At 44.3% G+C, this 19,243-nt stretch overlaps 1 protein-coding gene across 7 annotated transcripts in view; it reads left to right on the top strand.

The window, feature by feature from the left end:
• The window catches only part of KIAA1210 (KIAA1210 ortholog), a 64,457-nt gene that overhangs the window by 11,954 nt on the left and 33,260 nt on the right, over window positions 1-19,243 (top strand). Inside the window, exons 2-5 of one of the 7 annotated variants that reach the window (XM_070606024.1) lie at window positions 7,868-7,991; window positions 9,832-9,903; window positions 10,894-10,964; window positions 15,245-15,413. In XM_070606024.1, coding sequence (XP_070462125.1) covers window positions 10,904-10,964; window positions 15,245-15,413 — 230 coding nt within the window. In that variant the 5' untranslated portion in view covers window positions 7,868-7,991; window positions 9,832-9,903; window positions 10,894-10,903. Of the gene's footprint in view, window positions 1-1,219; window positions 2,428-5,570; window positions 5,662-7,867; window positions 8,173-9,831; window positions 9,904-10,893; window positions 10,965-15,244; window positions 15,414-19,243 lie in introns of those variants that run through there. The other 6 variants (XM_070606022.1, XM_070606017.1, XM_070606020.1 and 3 more) reach the window with 6 other exon arrangements.

Here is a 19,243-nt window from a genome sequence, read left to right as displayed (position 1 = left end):
TAGTGTAGCGCTCATGGGTTCTGGAGTCACCTGCCTCTGTTCAAATCCTGCCTTCACCATGCATTTGCGTGGGACCCTGGGCAGTTACTTGGCCTTTCAGTTTCCTGATCTACAAAATAGAGGAGGAGGAAGAATAATCCTACCTCATAGAACTTCTCTGAGGATTAAACGAAATGGTGCATGCAAAACACTTCAAACAGTGTCTACACATATTAAATGTCCAGGAAATGTTAACTATTTTATTTGGTCATCACCTCTATAGCGCCTAAAACAGGTCTGAGTGCATAGTAGGTCTGCAATAAAGACTTTGGCGTACTAAAGAGAGAGGCCCTGGGAAATAATGTTCTGACTTTGCTGTCTGGTTCAAGGGAAATGATTCTAATGGTGGGTATTTTAGTTCATGTAGAAAGAGAGCACAATGCCATGGCTGGTGTAAGGGGAGAGACTTGAAGCCCAGGGAACCTTTGGGTAATTCTTCGTGCAACTCCAGATAGGCGGCTGCCTCTTTGCCTGGCTGCAGGGCTGTCTATAGGGTTAAGGGCTAAGGAAGTCTGAGAGCTTAAAGGCTCTCAGATAGAACCTTGACTGAGGGTGGCCAGGGCCCTCAGATTCTTGGAGGCATTTTTATTTCAATGGGCAAGTACCCCTTGGGGACAGCAGCATCACCTCTCCTTAGACCCATTCTCTCCCTGTTAAGCCACAGTTCACTCTGAGACCGCTCTCTGTTGCACCCCAGAACTGAGAGACCAAAGGCTATTTATCATAACCATGAGGTCATGTAGAGATTGCCTCCCCCGGACCCCACCATGTGGGCTAAGGGGCCCTAAGATGAAGCGAAAAAGTTACAAGTTGCCTTCACAAAAGGCACAGATAATTCAGCTTGGGATAGGGGCACATTCTTGTGGCCTGGTTCTCTTCCTCTCTCTCCCCTGCCTCCCCTGCCAGGGAATGACTGCTGGTTGTTCTTTAACCTCATTTACATGTACATCTCAACTTTCTAGCCTCGCTTTGCTGTGTCCTGCCCAGCTGCTCTCCTAGCAGCCTTTTGAATTCTAAGTCCAGGAAACATCTGTGTCAGAGCCCGCAGAATCTAACCAGCCACGTGGAATTCACACCCTGCACCAGCACCGTCACCCCCTTTTTTTCTTCTTTTGCCTTTTTCCCTTCCTTGGAGATTTTCCCCCTGCCCCCAACTGATGGATTATTGACTGCTAGGAGCAGTAATAACCACAACCACGACAAATACATAATAAAATAAAAAGCCTCAGACACAGTCTCTGGGGGTGGACTTGAAAGCTGGTGGAGAGTTTGGAGCCAAAGCTCCTGGTCCCCAACACACACTTAAAGCTGTGAAATCCATCCTCAGGGTACCTTGACTCAATTCTGGCTCTTCCTTGAGTCCCCCAGGGTCATGCTTCCTGCTCCCCTTGCTGGTACCCCACTTCAGCCTGGCCGCCTGAGGGGCCCACGCTACAGACCTATCCCATTTAATATTGTGCGATCTCTGATCACAATATACGTGTCCAGTGAGCCATTTTTGGAAGGACTCTTCATTGTTAAAATGATCAATGAATCTTTGCAAAGATGTTAGAGGCTGATAATGACCTGGCGGGTTATCCTATTTTCATGTCCTGTAATAGGCCAGTCCGTGAGATTCTCTGGGGCAGGAGTGGATGTGCATTTAATACTTACCAGATTTTGCCAGGTTAGGAGGGAGCAAAGAGTAGTGGTCAAATCGTGGGCTCTGAAATCCACTAGAACTGAATGTGAGTCCTGGCTCTTTCACTTACTACTTACACGACCTTGCACAGATAACCTAAAACTGAGTTTTTAGGTTTGCTCATCTGGAAAATGGGGATGGAAATAATAAAAATAAAATCACAACACCTACTTCATAGGGCTCTTGTGAGGATTAATGAAGTAATGCGTGTAAAATCATTTTTCACAGTGCCTGCTTGGCACAGAGTAAGAACTCAACAATTTTATTCCTTGTATTTATCATGTAATATTAATTGCGCCTGACTGCAAAAACAGAGCCTTTAATCCTGGGATATTTGGGTTGGCAAGACAGAATAGGACTTCTCATCAGCTAGGCTTTGAGGCTGCTAAAGAGATGGCAGAAAGAACCTTTTAGACCAAGTTCTTTGCCTTCTTAACTGCGCGCCCCCGAGGATCTAAGGTGTTAGGGGTGGTGTGAGTTGGGTCTTTCTGAGCCTCTGCTGGATTATTACTCTGGGGGAGAGATGCAATGATGCAATGGGGAGGAAGGGAAGGCAGGACTGGAGGTGGAGCTAAAGACCTTTTAAGTGGAAGCGCTAGAGGAGGAAAAGGCACAGCAAAGGAAAAAGAAGAAAGAAGAAGACGAGGAGGAGGAGGAGATGGAGGAGAAGCTGCAGCCAGTATGACTGCTGTAGCTGCTTCCCTGAGGTGAGGAGTGGGCCTTCCTGGTTGCTGTCTTCTCCTAGTAGTGGAATGTAGCCCAACAGAAATTTTGAGCAGTCTTCTACCCAAGATAACCTATTCTTTTGAGGTTGCCTCCAGTCTCCAGGACGAGGACATGCTCCCTGGATGATGATCAGGGTGCTAAGAGGTATTCCTGACAGGAGGTTCCCTGTGCTAGGGAAGTGGTGGGTAGTAGGCTTTCATTTTTCTCTGACCTCCTAGAGTGGAAGAAAGGCCTGGGTGATGATTACTCCAGAGCAGGTATCTGAGGCAGGGGTCCCCTAGAGCATGTTTGGGTATCTGCTCAATGGTTCTGGTGGTCAAATGCCCATGCCCATGGGTGAGTGTATGGAATGTAGAGAGGTGACCCACTATTCCTCATATGTCTTCCTACTGACACCCATGGGCATTTTGAGGGTTGGCTGTGCAGAAGTTGCTGAAGATGTCTTTTCATATAATGTGCTACCAAAGCCACACAGCAGTTTCTGCTTTGGGCAGATATACACCCAGGGCTCTCAGAGCCAAGAGAAATGACCATCAAGATTGTTCTCCTCTAGAGCCAGCCCTGATGGTCTAGTGGTTAAAGTTTGGCACACTCTGCTTCAGCGGCCTGGGTTTGCTTCCCAGTTGTAGAACCGCACCACCCGTCTGTCAGTTGCCATGCTGTGGCAGTGGCTCACACAGAAGTACCAGAAGAACTTACAGTTGTGATGTACAACCATGTACTGGGGCTTTGGGGAGAAAAAAAATATTGTTCTCCTCTATTCAGGATACCATGAGGGCGCTCACATCTGCTCTTAGGAGCGGAAGTCAACAGAAGTAAGAGGTAACTTACTAGAGGTAACTAGTCAGCCTCGAGCCTGCTGCGAGCTGCTGCTGCTCTTGGCCCCTGCTAGGAAAATGCCAGTCATGCTGACTCCCTTGGAAAACTCTCATTTTTTGTATGGAAGTAGCTGTTTCCTGGGTGGAACTTGGTATTAAACCCTTACCACCCTAAAGAATTCTACCAATTAGTGGGGTGACTGTCCACATCAGAGCCATCCTGGCTACCGGTGGGCTTGTGGAGTGGGACTTCTGGAGCTCGTTGTGTGATTTAAGGAGCAGCCCTCTCCACCATGGAGTCCAAGGGCTGCTTTTCAAGAGCTGGCTGAACCTCAGCTGCCCCCCTGCCAAGCTCATGTGAGAAAAAAGAAGACGGGGGAGTGATCACAGGCTCCTCTCCCCTGGAGGTTAGCTTATTTTTCAGTTAATAAGGGGAATGGGGACCCTTTCTGATATTTTCATTTCAGGGGGAGCCCAGGTTCCTCAATGAGTTGGCTTCCTGGCAGCAGACACTTCCTCTAGAACTAGCTGGGCAGTTTCAAGGAGAAAGGCACTCGCCATCATTCTCTCCCACAAGCCATGCCTCGGAATGATCAACTCCAGGGCTCTTCATCCACCAAGTGGCAGATACACACACCCCTGGCCTAGGGCACAGAGTATAGCAATAGTTGGAAAGGAGTTGGAAACATCCTCCTGGGGTAGGGAAAGCCATCTCAAATAAGGTGAGCCTTCAGGGGGCTTTTGTTCTAACGTTGTGGCAGGGCCTAACCTGTTCGGCTGACAACTCGCTTGAGAGAGTAGCAACTTATGTTTCTTCAGAAAGAAGTGTTTGTGATGGGGTGGACTGGGGTTAGGAGCAAGCCAGTCTCCTCACGGGCTTCTTACCAAGTTCTGTGTTGCAACTTACATGATTCGAAACCTATTCCACTTTTGGCTTCTTCTTCAATTAGCAGCTGGGGCCTGTAGGACTTGTATTCATTTTCTTTTGCTGTGTAACAAATGACAAAAATTTTAGTGTCTTACAACACAAATTTACTATCTCTCAGTTTCCACGAGCCAAGAGTCTCGGCATTGGTGTAGCTGAGTCCTCTGCTTAGGGTCTCACAAGGCTGTAATCAGTGTACCAGCCAGGGCTGAGGGCTCATTTGAAGTTCCAAGTTATCTTCCAAACTGACTCACTGTTGGCAGAATTCAGTTTTTTGAGGCTGTAAGGTTAAGGTCCCTCCTTTTTTGATAACTGTCAACCAAGGGTTATTCTCAGCTACTAGAGGCCAACTGCCCTTTCTTGCCATGTGGTCCTCTCCACAACATGACAGTTTGTTCCTTCAAAGCCAGTGGGAGAGTATCAGCTGCACTTCGAATCTCTCTGAATTCTATATCTGACCTCTAGACACTCTTTTATAAGAGGTCACCTGATTAAGCCAGGCCCACCCACACTCAAGGTGAGGGGATTTACAGAGCATGCACACCAAGGGGGCCAACAAACTTGGGGGCCATCTTAGAATTCTGCCTACCACAGACTCTATGAAAAGCATTTCATGCTATCAGATTATTTTTTTTTAAACGAGGCCAGCTGCTTTCCATTAGCATACCCCACTCTGGGAAGACAGCAAAGCTCTCAAGCAAAGTCTTCTGAATCCTTGAACGTGAACCAGGCTGTGGTTTAAAAATTTCAACGACCTTGGAAGATAGGCTGTTTCCCCTTGTTTTTTCTCTTTTTTTCCCCTAGAGCCCTTGTTCAGCCCTCAAGTAAGACAGTCTGAGGAGGAAAAGGCAGCTCTGGGGCTTAAGCATCTGGGGGCCAAGAGAGACAAGCAAGCATTTAAATAATGACTGATCATGAAACTTTATATCTCTGCTGGGCCAAACTTCTTGATGACCAGTATGCCATGACTTTATGCTCCTTGGAAGTGATTCTGAAGGCCTCCCATCATTTACTTACATTGTTTCCTCTTTCCTTACTCAGCTTACCAGCTTTTTCATGAATTTCATGCAGAGGGGTCTTTTACCCAAAGTGTGTCTCAAATTGTCCCCATATGTTTAACAAATGGGATCGCTTTTGCCACTGATTCCTACTTGTCAGAGCAACTCCCTGCCCCCACCCCCCGACTCCTGCATTCATCCATCCATAGAAATGCGCAGTGAGCACCTTCTCTGTGCCTGGATCATGCTGGGTGCTGGTGACATCCGGATAAGCAAAATGTGCTCCGTGTCTTCAGGATGACATCAGCTGTGACAGAGGCGTGTGCAAAGGGCCGAGAGCATGGGACGTGGGTGGTCGTCTTTGATCTGGGTCTTGAAGAATGTGTAGGATTTCAAGGATGTGGAGATTAGGAAGGTGGTGTTCTGGGCCAAGTGGACAGCCTGTGCAGAGCACAGAGGATGCGAAAGAACACGGTGTGTTTAGGGAATGACTGGTGATTCAGGGAGACCAGAACATGGGGGTGTGAGTGGGGGTGGATGCTGGTAGAATGGAGGGGACAGGGAACATCAGCTTGTGGAGGGCTTGAATGTGAAGAACTCAGCTTTCATCCTGCAGGCAGCAGGAAGCTGGTAAACTAAGCAGGGGAGGCTTGTGGTCAGATTGGTATTTTAGAGAGAACATTGTGACTTGTTTTGAGATACCAGTGAGATGACAGTAGTTTTTGCAAAATATCATAAATAAAAGTATAGACGAGAGGAGGCAGGCCCAAGGCCACTATTAAAGAGCCCTGGTGTGATTAAGAACAAGTTTACTTTAAACTTATATTAGCCGTAATGAGACACATGGAAGATAGACAGTGATGCCTCTATGAGGAGATGCTTGGGAGGCAAAGCTCTGGTTACTAAAGTCAGCCTGAGGGCAAAGGGAAAGAAGTTTTACCAATGGTGGTGGCTGTAAAGTTGGAGGAAGCAGGGCATCTGTTCCTAAAACCTCCTCCCTGGGGGTTCAGGCCTAGCCCAGCTGGATGGGACTCCACACCCAGGGTCCTTGTGGCTGGGACACCTGGGAATGGACTCTCTGCACCAAGGACAAGAGGGGCCAAGAGTGCTTGATTCTGCACGGGTGAATAACCTAGGGGTGGGGCCCACCTTGCTGGGAGGGAAGGCAGGCTCTGCTAAGTTGGGAAACAAGGAGGTTCCCTCCCCAAGACAAGTCTTCCTCTGCCTCCTATAGCATGCCTCTACTTCTGAGAAATTGCTGACTGCAAAGATGGTTCTTCCACTACTTCCTCTTCTTTTATTGAATTTAGGCATTCATTCAACAAACACTTATTGAGTGCCTGCTATTTGCCAGGTACCATTCTAGGTACTGGGAGATCCAGTGATGAACAAAGTAGACAAAGCCCCTGCTCTTATGGAATTTACATTCTAGTAGAGGAGACAGACAAGAAACCAGTAATTACATTAATATAGAATATAATTTTGGGTAGTGATGAGTGCTATGAAGATGTTAATAAAGGATACTGGCAGTGGAGAGAGACTGGGAGGGCTTTAACTAGGATGATCATGGAGTTCCTCTTTGGGAGGTAATATCTGAGCTGACTTGAATGCTACAGAAGAGTCAGCCTTGCGTTTAGCTGGGGAAAGAGCCCTCCAGGCAGAGGGAGCAGCAAATGCAAAGATCCTGAGATGGAAAGGGGCTGGGTGTGCTGGGGATGAGGAAGAAGGCCAGTGAGGCTGGAGTGCAGGGAGAAAGCAGGAGAAAGAACGGGAGAAAGAGGGAGAAAGTAACAGGGTTGGTGGTCGGGGGGGCTTGTGTGTGGGGCCACATTACCTAAGGCCCAGGGTAAGGAGCTGGGATTTGCTGAATGTGATGGCAAGCCACTGGGGTTTTGAGCAGGGGGCTGACATGACTGATGTGGCTGCTGTCTGGAGAACAGGGAGGCAAAGATGGAAGCAGGGAGACCAGTTAGGTTGTTGCTGTGATCCAGCAATTAGATAATGATGGCTCAAACACGGCAAGAAATGGTTGCATTACAGAAAGACGTTGAAGGAAGAGTCACGAGATGTACTGTTGGACTAGATGTGCCATGTGAAGGAAAGAGAGGAATCAATGACTCCGAGGTTTTAGTCTGAGCATCTGGTTAGTGGCATTTCCTGAGATGAGGAAAGCTGGGCGAAGGAGTGAGTGTGAGGGGAACCAAGAGCTTGATGTGCGCTGTTAGGTGGAGATGTTGACTAGGCAGTTGGTTATAGGAATATGGTGTTTAGGGAAGAGGTCCAGTCCAGAGATAGAAATTTTGGAGTCCGGAGTGTATAGAGAGTATTTAAAGTCTGAATGGGATCATCCAGGATATGGGAGCCACCAGCCACATGTGACTCTCGAGCACTTGAATTGTGGCTAGCCCCAATTGAGATGTACTGTATATGGAAAATACACACACAAGCTTTCAAAGACTTAGTATGAAAAAAAGAATGTAAAATATCTCATTAATGTTATTTTTATAATGATTACATGTTGAAATAATATTTTGGTTCTGTTGAGTTAAATAAAATATATTATTAAAAGTCACTTCACCTGTTTCTTTTTGCTTTTTTAAATATGGCTACTAGAAAATTTAAAATTACTTACGTGGCTTGCAATTGTGGCTCACGTTAACATTTCTATTTAATGGTGTAGGTCTAGGAAATGATTGTAGAAAAAGAAGAGTGCCAAGGACAGAGCCCTTGGGTGCTACAACATTTCAAATTCACGGAGAAAGGAAAGTTCCAGCAAGGGAGATTGAGAAGGAACAGCAAATGAGGTAGGAGGAGAATTAGGGGAGCGGGGTGTTCGGAAGGGCAAGTGATAAAATTATTCAAAAAGGAAGGCGTGTCAGATGCTGCTGGGACATCGTGTAACCGACAGTTGGATTTAACGAGAGCAGTTCTGTTTAGAAGCCTGAATGGAGAGAGCTCAAGAGGATAAGTGAAGCCATAAAGGCAGTAAGTACAGATCACTCTCTTGAGTTTTGCTTTAAAGAGATGCAGAGAAACGGGATGGAAATAGGAAGAGGATTTCGAGACAAGAGGAGCTTTGTGTGTTTTGTTGTGGGTTTTGGTTTGTTTAGAGGGGGAGAAAGCTCAGTTGATGGTGGTGCTGTCCTCAGGGCCCTTAGGATTCAGTTGGGGAAATAGGGCAAGAGTGCTGTAAAGAATTGGAGACAGGCTAAACTCAAGAGTTAGTGAAATCCAAATCAGTGCTTCTATTAGTGCTTCTATTAGTGCTATTAGTGCAAATTATTGATTCTATTAGTGCTCTAGGGATGCAGATGCCACCAAGATGCCCTCTTTCTTTGTTCTCTCCTTTGTCTTTCATGTTTTTCTCTTCGTTTGTTGTTTTTCTTTTTCTACCCTTAACAGGTGTGGGTCAAGGACAAGGTTAGCCTACTGTGGCCTGGTGTTTTGGAAAACAGGCTCCTTTTCCACGGACTTCTCTGAAGCTCAGAGACAGTTTATTTCCCCAGTGTCTAGAAAGCCTCTTGAGTGCAGGGGCAGGCGTGCTGCCATGTTTATTAAGATAGCCCAGGATCTCACCAGTCATGTGAATTGCTCCTAGCCCAAGGAATTCTCCTCTTCTCCCTCTGGATTTCTGAGGGGGTTCTGAATTTCCCTACCCTTTGACCGTTCCAGATCTCCAGATGGAACTTGTGTGTGTGTGTGTGTGTGGTGATTAGTGAGCATTGTATGGACCTGAGGTTAAGTCATCTTCAGGCAGAATTGTGATATTGCTCATAGAGCTTAAGTGACTTGAACAAAGTGTCAATACCTTTCGGCCAAAGCCCACCAGTAACATACTTGTCATTGAACGAGTTGGGTTGTACTTATTGCAGCGAGAAGGAACACACACCGAGGGGAACCATAGGACTTCTCAGTGATAGGATCTGAAGCCATCTTGACACCAGGGCCTGTCAGCCCTCATTGCGGTTTGGAAGCTTTTGCTTTCCAAGGTCTCAGTCACTCTTGCTGGGTGACCTCTCAAGTTGGCCTTAACCTCAGAGCCTATGGTCACCCTTCTCTGCCTCCAGAGTTGTATCAGGGGCTTATGGCTAGAGAGCAGCACAAGATGGGCTTGGAGCCCATCTATAAAATAGCAATGGCAGCTTGACTATATCTGGGAGCAGAGCACATCTAGGGTGGTGAGGGCACCCCAGAGCCTACTTAACCCCTCTTGATGGTACTTGAGTCAGTCACATCAAGACCCCAGGGGGAGCTATTATGAGGGCAGTCTCTGCATGCCTCTGTACTGCCCTCCTTTGGTGTATGAATGTAACACCCTTTGTCTGGATTAAGGTGCTCATCAGATCCCCCTCCCCCTCCCAAACTCCCATTAAAAATGTCAGCATTGATTTATAAAGGTTTGATTGTCAACTGACAGGCTTCCCCAGACCTGTCATCCCTCGCTTTTGCTAGAAGGCTGGATTGAATGGAGATTTATAGTTGACTATCACTTGATTATCGGCACTAATGGAAAAGAGCACAAGGACAGATAACTCCCCCATGACATAGACTCAGAGTCGTGGGAGAATTATCCTTTTGATGATCGTTTTGGTTGTTTCCCATTTTTGGCTATTTAAAACAATGCTGTGATAAACATTCTTGCAGGTCTATTTTTGTGTACAAGTGTGAGTATATCTACAGGGTAAAGTTTTAGAAGTGATGCTACTGGATCAAAAGGTATGTGCATTTTTAGAATTCTGATATTGTGAAATTGCTCTTCAGAGAGCGACTGACACTCCATAATGTATGAGAGTGTCTATTTTGCCCATCCTTTTCAGCAATGGAACATCATCAAAATTAAAAGTTTTTTGACAATCTGATAGGTGAAAATGTTAACTTGCTGTTTTGATTTGCATTTCTTTAGTTCTAAGCGGGCCTGAGCTTTGCTTTATGTGCTTATTAACTATTTCTATTTCTTTTCCTATAAACTGGCTGTTGTATCCTTTGCCCCCTTTTATATCGAGTTGTCTTTTATTGATTTATATGCACTCGTGACAAATTAAGAAAATTGGTCCCTACATCTGTATTTGTTGCAAGTATTGTTTCCTAGTTTTTTTTCTGTCAACTCTACTTTTTTTGGCTAAAAGTTTAAATTTTTTATGTATTCAAATATCTCAATCTTTTCCTTTATGGCTTATCAATACAATTTTGTCTGCCTGGGCACACCCATGAATAGTAACGGGCCTCCAAATCTAATGGGCCCAACACAAAGCAATAGATCAGGACTTTTACATTTGTCTTTTTTTTGATAACAGCTTTATTGAGATATAATTCACATCCTATACAATTCACCCATTTAAAGTATATAATTCACTGCTTTTTAATATATTCAAAGATTTGTGCACCCATCACCACAATTAATTTTAGAACATTTTCATCACCTCAAAAAGAAACCCTGTACTCTATCTCTCAAAAAAAAAATCCCCTTATCCCTAAGCAAGACACCTTCTGTGTCTACATATTTGCCTATTCTGGACGTGTCATATAGATGGAATCCTTGTCTTTTTTAAGGAAGAATAATTCTCTTTAATGGCAATTCCCTTTGTATATCTTTTCTTGAATAGTTTAAGAATCTAACTGAAGGATAAAGGGTAGGGTAAAATGATTGTGTTATGTCCTGGATATCAAATGATGCTCTGCTTTTTTTTCCTCTGGATTTTCTTTCAGTGCTCTTACCATGGCTGAATCCCTAAGTGAAGTTTCTCGCTGTCTGGAAGTTCTGGAGGCCAGTGATGAGAGTAAGTACCCCAATAAAGTCTTGATAACTAGAACTAGATTTGTTTACTGTGTTTAGCCTCTGGGAAAAAGAGTCGAGTCACAAGAAAAGAAGTTCATGTCAGATTTCTAATAAGAGTAGATTCAGGCCACGTTTACTTTTCAGTCTTCTACCTCTTCTCTTTCATCTCCAACTCGGACAGACAAGAGGTTTGTCTGAGGCCCTGCAGTCTTCTTTGGGGATGGTTACCACGTTCTGCTTACTAAGGCAGGGGGAGTATTTCTGCTTAATCAGAAAAAAATCAGAGCAGGCCATAATCTGAGAGATTCAACTAGGGTTTTACCGGAGAGAGCAATTCAGGTTTAACCAACAGGTAGATACATTTGTAATTCGAAGAGTAAAGAGAGGAGAGAAACAAAAGTCCACCACAGGCTTCTGTTACGTAGCATTCAATGGACAAAAATTCTCTTTTTGCAAAACTTACTCAGGTGTGTATTCATTGCCTAAATTGTAGTGCCACCTATGAGTGATAGGTGACCGTGAGTGGGATAATAGAAAGGGAGGCAAAAGTCACTAAATAATGATAAGCTTTATTGACACCGAAAAACAAAAAAACAACCAACAAATGAAAAACAGAAACAAAGGAATCTTAAGACATAAAATGAGACCTTGAATTGAAAGACAACTGAATTGAACAGTTCACTGGGTTGTTCTTCAAGTTGTGCTGAGTTTCCTCTGCAGTGTATGGTGCAGAAAGCTTGCTCCGGAAGGACAGACAGAGGGGAACCTTCTTGTGGTTTCTCAGAGGCCTGACTTCACGGATGATGTGGGGTGGGGAATGCTGAGCCTGGTGCATGGATCCTTGAGGGCAACCCCAGGTCAACGAGCAGCCAATCCACACTGTGTGGTGGTTGCTATCTCTTGCTGCCCCCCCAGCCCAGCTCTCCACCAACAAAGCTATACCACCACCATACTCAGAGCTCCCGCACAGGAAGGAATGGAAACACTCTTTTCCTTCTAGTGCCTGTAGTTGAAAGAGACACACATTCCTCAAGGTATTTTGAATCCTCATGGAAAAATAAGTTGTTGTTTCTCCACAGAAAAAATGGAAAATTGGGGGGAAGTTGGAATATATGCCTACTTAATTTTTAGCACCTGTTACAGTGCTAAAGTCACTCACTAGTCATTTTGTTAATTTCGAACATAAAAATGTGTTAATGAATAATTTTGTTTGCTCATACATCCTTATGTTTGGTACAGTCAGTTTTACAGCCTGAAAGGTTTATTAGACGTGTTTTTATTCAGTTATTGTTTCCAAACACTCAGAGCATAAAGTTGTTCCCCTTTCAGAAGGCCAGAAGGAGAGCCACCTGTCAAGAATCAATAAATCTTATTCCTTCTGTTTGAAGAACAGCATGCTCCTTCCTGTTTGTGAGAGGACACTGCCCACTGTCATGTTGGTAGCTTGAAATGGCCGGGGTGGGAGTATTTATACCACAGAAATAGGCAAATACTACAAATAAGGGCATTTTCCCCAGAGATCCAATGATAAACATTTTCCAGCAAAAAATGGATTATAGTAATTAGTATAGTATAGTCATCAGGATTTTCCATAAAAATCTCATTATTTCATAGATTTTAGAAATCATTTGAGGGTGGGGGGATTAAGAGAGGAGCCCAGAGAGCAAAATATGGATTATTTTAGACTCAGCCTACTCTGTACTGTAGACTTTTCAGCACTTTCACGGTGACCCATCACAGTAGTTCTATGTGGTCAAACATCATTTTAAATATTTTATTATCATAAAAATTAGTTTAATTTTTTCTGAAAAAAATTAAAGAAGGGAACTTGGGAAAATAGATGTTTCCTGTTGTATCTTCATGTTTTATTCTTTTTACCTCTAGGTAGAATTGACAAGTTTGTCTCAACCGTGACCCTACATAGGTACATCCTAGTAGATGAGAAATGGCCCAAGTCATTTAAAACTGAAATTACTCAAATGGTGATTATCAAGCACACAGTCCTACTGTTTTCTTTCATTGCCCTACCCCATGCTGCTTCCTGCTTCTAATCATGTATATTTTAGAGTTCACTATTGAGTTATACATATGGAGCTGCTTCTCCTTATCTATAGATAGATAAATTTAGATACATAGAATTGATAGATCAATTCTACAGATAGAATTGAATCTGGTCTTAATAAACAAGTAATTATTGATTCCTTAGTACTAGTTCACATTTATTAGCTCTTGCTACATGCCAGATTCTATGCTAAGCTCTTTACCTACATTATTTACAACTTACATCAACCCCAATAAGCGTCAGTGTTTAAATTATAGGATGCTTAAGGATGACTCTGCTGAGTGATCTCAATTTAAGGGAATTGACAAGCTGTGTTGTCATTGTGCACCCCTCAATGGACTCAGTTGTCCCTCGAGTGTTACTGCATGCCTTGCACTGTGCTAGTTGCTAAAGGGGCTGCTAAAGAGGAGCTGCCTACAGCCTTGATGGAGGAACAGTAGCTAAGACATAGAACTGTATCTTATTCCTTTCTCATTGATACCCCAAACATAGTAAGTGCTTGATCTTAATAAATATTTATTGAATAGATGAATGAATGAATGCACAGACTAGCAATCAGTTGTAAAACTTGTGGTGCCAACAGTCAAGTTTTAGGTATGCAGAGAGAAGTGTGAATTGTAGTGATTGGTGGGGAACTGGCCTTAAGGCAGGCCTTGAAGTTTAGAAAGCTTTCTACTAGGCAGGCCCAGGGGGAATCAGTACACAAATGGGTCACAGCATTTCAGAGCTAGAGGGACCCTAGTTCAGCATTTCTCAGATTGTGTTTTGCTTAGGTGCAAATGGGAGACAGTATTGTTGCCTAATTTCTTGCAGCTTCACCGTACACATAAGCATGTTGAAGTTTCAGAAAAGTCTTGTTGGAAAGCAGACCCCTAAACTTTGTGTAATGCAATTAATTGGACTGCAGGTCCTTTTTTCAGGCAACAGGCCTATGAGTATCTCTCTGAACACACGTTAGGAGATGCTGATTAGTGTCACCTTATTTTCCTGCTGAATCTCAGAGAGGCTGAGTGACTTACCCAAGGTCACAGAGCTAATTGACTGCAAGGATTCCAGAGTTTTCCAGTTCTTGGGTGGTGCTTTCCGTTACACCACCAAGCCTTTCCAATGGCAGCCCCACTGGCAACTCCCTTGGCGGGGTTCGTCACTGCCAGCGGCCTTCCGGAGACCAGACTGTTGGGGATTGGAATGAGACGCCTGAGTTGGTAAATTACTGCATGTGAAAGCAATAGAGCTAATTCCTCCCCTCTGAAGAATGCAGCACAAACTCCCCTCCCCTTTCGCTTTTTCTTCTGAGCCCTGATAAGGATGTGTGTGCTTACTAGGAAACTAAAGAAAGCCCAAACAGCCTGAGGAGCCTTGAAAGCTCACATTCCTCGTTGCTGCCCTGGTAGTTATTATAGATAGAGAAAACTTTCAATTATCTGCATGTGCAGAGGGCAGCAGCCCTGTAGATAATCCAAACCAATCGGCAATAATTGAAGAACACACACAATGCACATAATATACGTGCACACACCTGCACGCTTGTATGCACCCCTTGCAAAACCCTTTGGTGTCCAATTTTCTCATGCCTTTTGCACAAGCAGCTTCTTTGCCCAGCAGCCCTTTCTTTTTTCTGATTCCCAGCCCTCTCCTTTTCTCATAAATTCCTTTCCCAAGGAAGTCTTCCCTGACTGCACCAACCGATCGCACTCACTCCTAGGGTCTGCATCCTTTCAGCACACAGGCTGGGCAGTAGCAACTCCCACATGGATTTCCAAGGGTCCTGAAGTGTTTTTCACATGTGGAAGCTTGGCTCCCCAACTGGATTGCAATGCCTTCAGCCATCAGGGTGTTGTCAGGGGGGTACCAAGTGCTTACGTTGGCTAAATAACTGCGGTGCATGAATGAACTTCTTAGGGCCAAGAAAGAGGTGTGTGCTAATAGTTGAAATTAAGAAACAAGTAAATACCTGGTGGGTTGGGCCTGAATAAGAGGCTGCCCAAAGACCACAAGCTGTGGTCCAGGCTTCTGCTTTCACTAGAAACTTAGACACTTTGTTACTGAGTTATTAAGAAGAGAACAAACAAAATGAATGGTTCTCTGGGCACTGGGGGCCAGGCTAAGATCTTCAGGGCACCTGGATCACAGTCCTGGTTCATCACAAAGGCCCTGTTTCCTCTTCTGTCTTCTCTTCCTCCATCACACTCTGCCTCACTTTCATTTCTAACTTCCAGGAAAGAAGAAATCCAAATTTAAAGTCTTCAAGAGCTTTTTTGTCAAGAAAAAGAAAAAAGAGCCTAGAAGTGCCCAGGGAGGGAAGAGGCTGAAACCAAGCTTGTCCAGCAGCAATATTGAGGTCTGTTCTCTGAAGCCAGTTCAGGAAAGCCGAGAAACTGAGCCCAGGTAAGCTCAGGTGGGGTGGAGGCGGGTGAGGACAGGACAGGAGGTGGAGAGCTGGATCCAGGTCCCCCCCTTGGCAGCCAAATCACCGCTGGGCCTTTGGTCCCAGGAACTCTTGGGCTCCCTGCCTGTGGGGGCTGGGTCTGCAGCCATGTCCCAGGGGGCCTTTCTCTGTGCTCATATGTATGCTTATTGTCTGGGCTGCACAAGTCAGTGGGTTGGAGCATGGCACATGCACAGCTCATTCCCCAAGAGCACTGGGTGAGAGGGTGCAGGTAGATAAGGGAACCCCTTCCCTGTTACAGTGACAATAGCTGGAGACGTGGGGCAGACCCCTAGTAAGGAGCTGGAGGCCTCTATTTCTTAAGGTAAGGATAGCCTACCTCGTTCAGGAAGCTTGGTCTGGTTTGCTTGCCTGGCCCTCAGACTGCAGATCTGTGATGACTAGGCAAGGGGAGCTAGAGCTTGTAATGTGTAATTGAAATCCCATCACTGTGATAATGTAAAAACAAACAGCAAGCAAAGAATGCAAATCCATTTCTCCCTCCATCCCAGGAGACTGGGAGAAACGCTGCAACTGGTCACCGAAGGTGTGGGGAAGACTGTTTCTCAGCCACCACTGCCACCGTTATTCACATTTTCATCTGTGTTGGCCCAACTTCCACACCCTATTGTGGAAAATCTGAACACCCACTAACCCCAGCTGTTCCTGGATCAATCAGATCCCCCTCTACGGGTTTCCACTTGGGCCTGTTCTCGGGTCTTCAACTCCAGACTTCTCTGGACTCCCCACAGAGCTCGCCTGTGCTGCTGCCCATTGCCTCAAGGCTTGGCTTGGTGGTAAGGGACAGTTAGTGAACACATTCTACTGCCCCTAACAGTTATCACGGAGGGCTCCTTCAGAAGGACCTTAATGAGTGCACCGAATGTGAGGAACTTCTGACAACTTTGCTAGTGGAGGAGATGGTTTTGGACAGACGGGCTTGTTTCATACCTCACAAATCATACCATTAGAGACCATTGCATTATAGCTTTAAGTAAGACTGGCCCTGCCAAAAGCCCGAGGGTGGGGTCGGGGAGGGGCGTTTGGGTTTACTCTGCGTTGTCTCTACCAATTGGCAAGGGCTGTCTCTACTGAAGTCCTACATTTCCCCTTCTGACTTGTCCCTCCCCCTCCAGAATGGTCCATGTAGTCTGACGCTTTCTCCATACTAAGAGGGTGTGTGCGCGTGCACCTCTCTGAGAGATGGGGGATGAGGGAGGGAGGGAGGAGGAGAGAGTTCTGTGTCAGTGCATGAACTAGTTCACATACAGGAAAGGGTATTTTTCTAAGGACCCAAGATAGATCTTTTTTGTTTGCAAGGAACATAAATTAATTAAGAGTATAACTTAGGAGGCCTGAAGATCACCCCTGACTCCAGTCTCTTGCTTAATGTGCTAGCGGAGAAACCCTGGAGAATGTCACTCATACTTTTTACTTCTATCGAAGCAATCAATCATAACAAAACTTATAGGCAGCCCTCCCTGGCCTGCACAACAGGACCAGTATCTATTTCCAACACCATGTTAAGCTGTATCTGATGGAACAAACAAATCCCATTCCTCCATTTGATTTTTGAATGGGTGCTGATGTAATGTGCTTTATTGCCCTTTATTAAGGCCGAGAGTAAATTTGGGGTTTGGGGTATATTTTCTTCTTTTTGCCTCCAGGGAACAGATCAATAAGCACTAGATATGGTCAGTGGACAAGAGATTGGGTTTCTGACAAACTTGGCCACAGCTGGTGCTAATGTAACCCTTTGATCAGGGAGATCCTGGCACTAGAGAGTCAATCCAACAGCTGCACTCTTGCTCGTGCACTCAGGGCCTAAGATTTCCTTGTGGTTTTTCTGCACAAAGCAGGGGAGACACAGTAGTCACTGATGTTACGCTGGTCCCAAGACTGATTTGAGCCAGCAGGACATAGAGACACAGTGAATGAAAGTGTATCTGTGTGCATAATGAGCGAATGTGTGTATTTAGAGATGTCTGGAAATGCTGCCCTCTCAATGTTGCATCGGTCATACATGCCCATTAAGTGTTTGTTTAGAGTCACGTTAATTTTCTGCTGGGCTGCTATGTTAATAAAGCAGAGCATGTTGCCTTTAGCACCAAGGCCACCTGGGTAGCAGCGTTTTCTAGGAAAAAGGTGGGTAGGAGTTTAATACAAAGTGGCAGACGCCTGCTTCCTCTCCTCTCTTGCTGGCTCACAAGCCACCTTAGTGTGGGTGCCATTTTAATCCCCATGACACCCGATTGTCCTTGGAGTGTGTCACGATCAAGTATACCCATGTGCATTTCCTGCAGCCGGACAGGCTCACGATAACAGGTGGCTGCTAGCCCTACAGTGCCCAAGTGGCCGCTCTACTTACTCCTTAAAGATTGTTTTTTAAAGTGCCAACCTACATGTATTGTTTGGTAATAAAGGTAATAAATGCAAAAAAAAAAGTATTTGAAATTTTAAAAAATTATTTTATCTAATTTTAAAATATTGTCATCCCTCCATAAAAGAAACCCTGTAACCATTAGCAGTCAATCCCCATTCTACCCTACCCCCACCCCAGCCCTAGGTGACCACTTATCTACTTCCTGCCTTTATAAATTTGCTTATTCTGGATATCATATAAACAGAATGATACAATATGTGGACTTTTGGGACTGGCTTGTTTCCCTTAGCATGTTTTCAAGGGTCATCCATGTTGTAGCATGAATCATTACTTTATTCCTTTATGCTACTGAATAGTATTCCATTGAATGGATATGCCACATTTTATCTATTCATCAGTTGACAAATATTTGGGTTGTTTCCACCTTTTGGCTATTAAGAACAATGCTGCTATGAATATTTGTGTAGAAGTTTTTGGGAGGATATATGTTTTTATTTCTCTTGACTATATATCTAAGAGTAGAATTGCAAGTCATATGATAATTTAATGTTTAATTTTTTGAGGAAACACCAGACTGTTTTCCAAAGTGGCTGCACCATTTTGCATTCCCACTAGCAGTGTATGGGGGTGCCAATTTCTCCACATCCTTGCCAACACTTGTTATTATCTGAATTTTTGTTTCTAGCCATTCTAGTGGGTATGAAGTGGTATCTCATTATGATTTGGATTTGTATTTCCCTGCTGATTAATGATGTTGAGCATCTTTTCATGTGTTTCTTGGTCATTTGTATATCTTCTTTGGTGAAATGTCTATTGAGATCCTTTGCCCATTTTTTAATTGAGTTATTTATCTTTTTATTATTGAATTGTATGTGTTTCTTATGTATTCTGGATAGAAGTCCCCTTATCAGATGTAAAATTTGCAAATATTTTCTCCCATTATGTGGGTTGTTTTTTCACTTCTTGCTAGTATCCTTTTAGACACAAAAGTTTTTAATTTTGATGAAATCTGTTTATCTCTTTTGTTGCTTAAGCTTTTGGTGTCATATCTAAGAATTCATTGCCAAATCAAGGTCATGAAGATATACCCCTATGTTTTCTTCTAAGAGTTTAAGCTGTTAAATTTAGGTCTTTGGTCCATTTTGAGTTAGTTTTTATATGTGGTGTGAGATGAGTCCAACTTCATTCTTTTGCATGTGACTGTCTAGTTGTCCCAGCATCATTTGTTGAAAAATCTATTCTTTCCCCATTGAATGGTCTTGGCACCCTTGTTGCAAATCAATTAACCATAGGTGGATGGATTTATTTCTGGATTCTCAATTTTATTCCATTGATCTATATGTCTATCCTTATGCCAGTACTACTCTGTCTTGATTACTGTAGCTTTGTAGTAAGTTTTGAAATTGG

The sequence above is a fragment of the Equus przewalskii genome, chromosome X, assembly GCF_037783145.1.
Source record: "Equus przewalskii isolate Varuska chromosome X, EquPr2, whole genome shotgun sequence".
Taxonomy (NCBI): Eukaryota; Metazoa; Chordata; class Mammalia; order Perissodactyla; family Equidae; genus Equus; species Equus przewalskii.
This window is presented reverse-complemented; position numbering and strand designations above follow the sequence as displayed.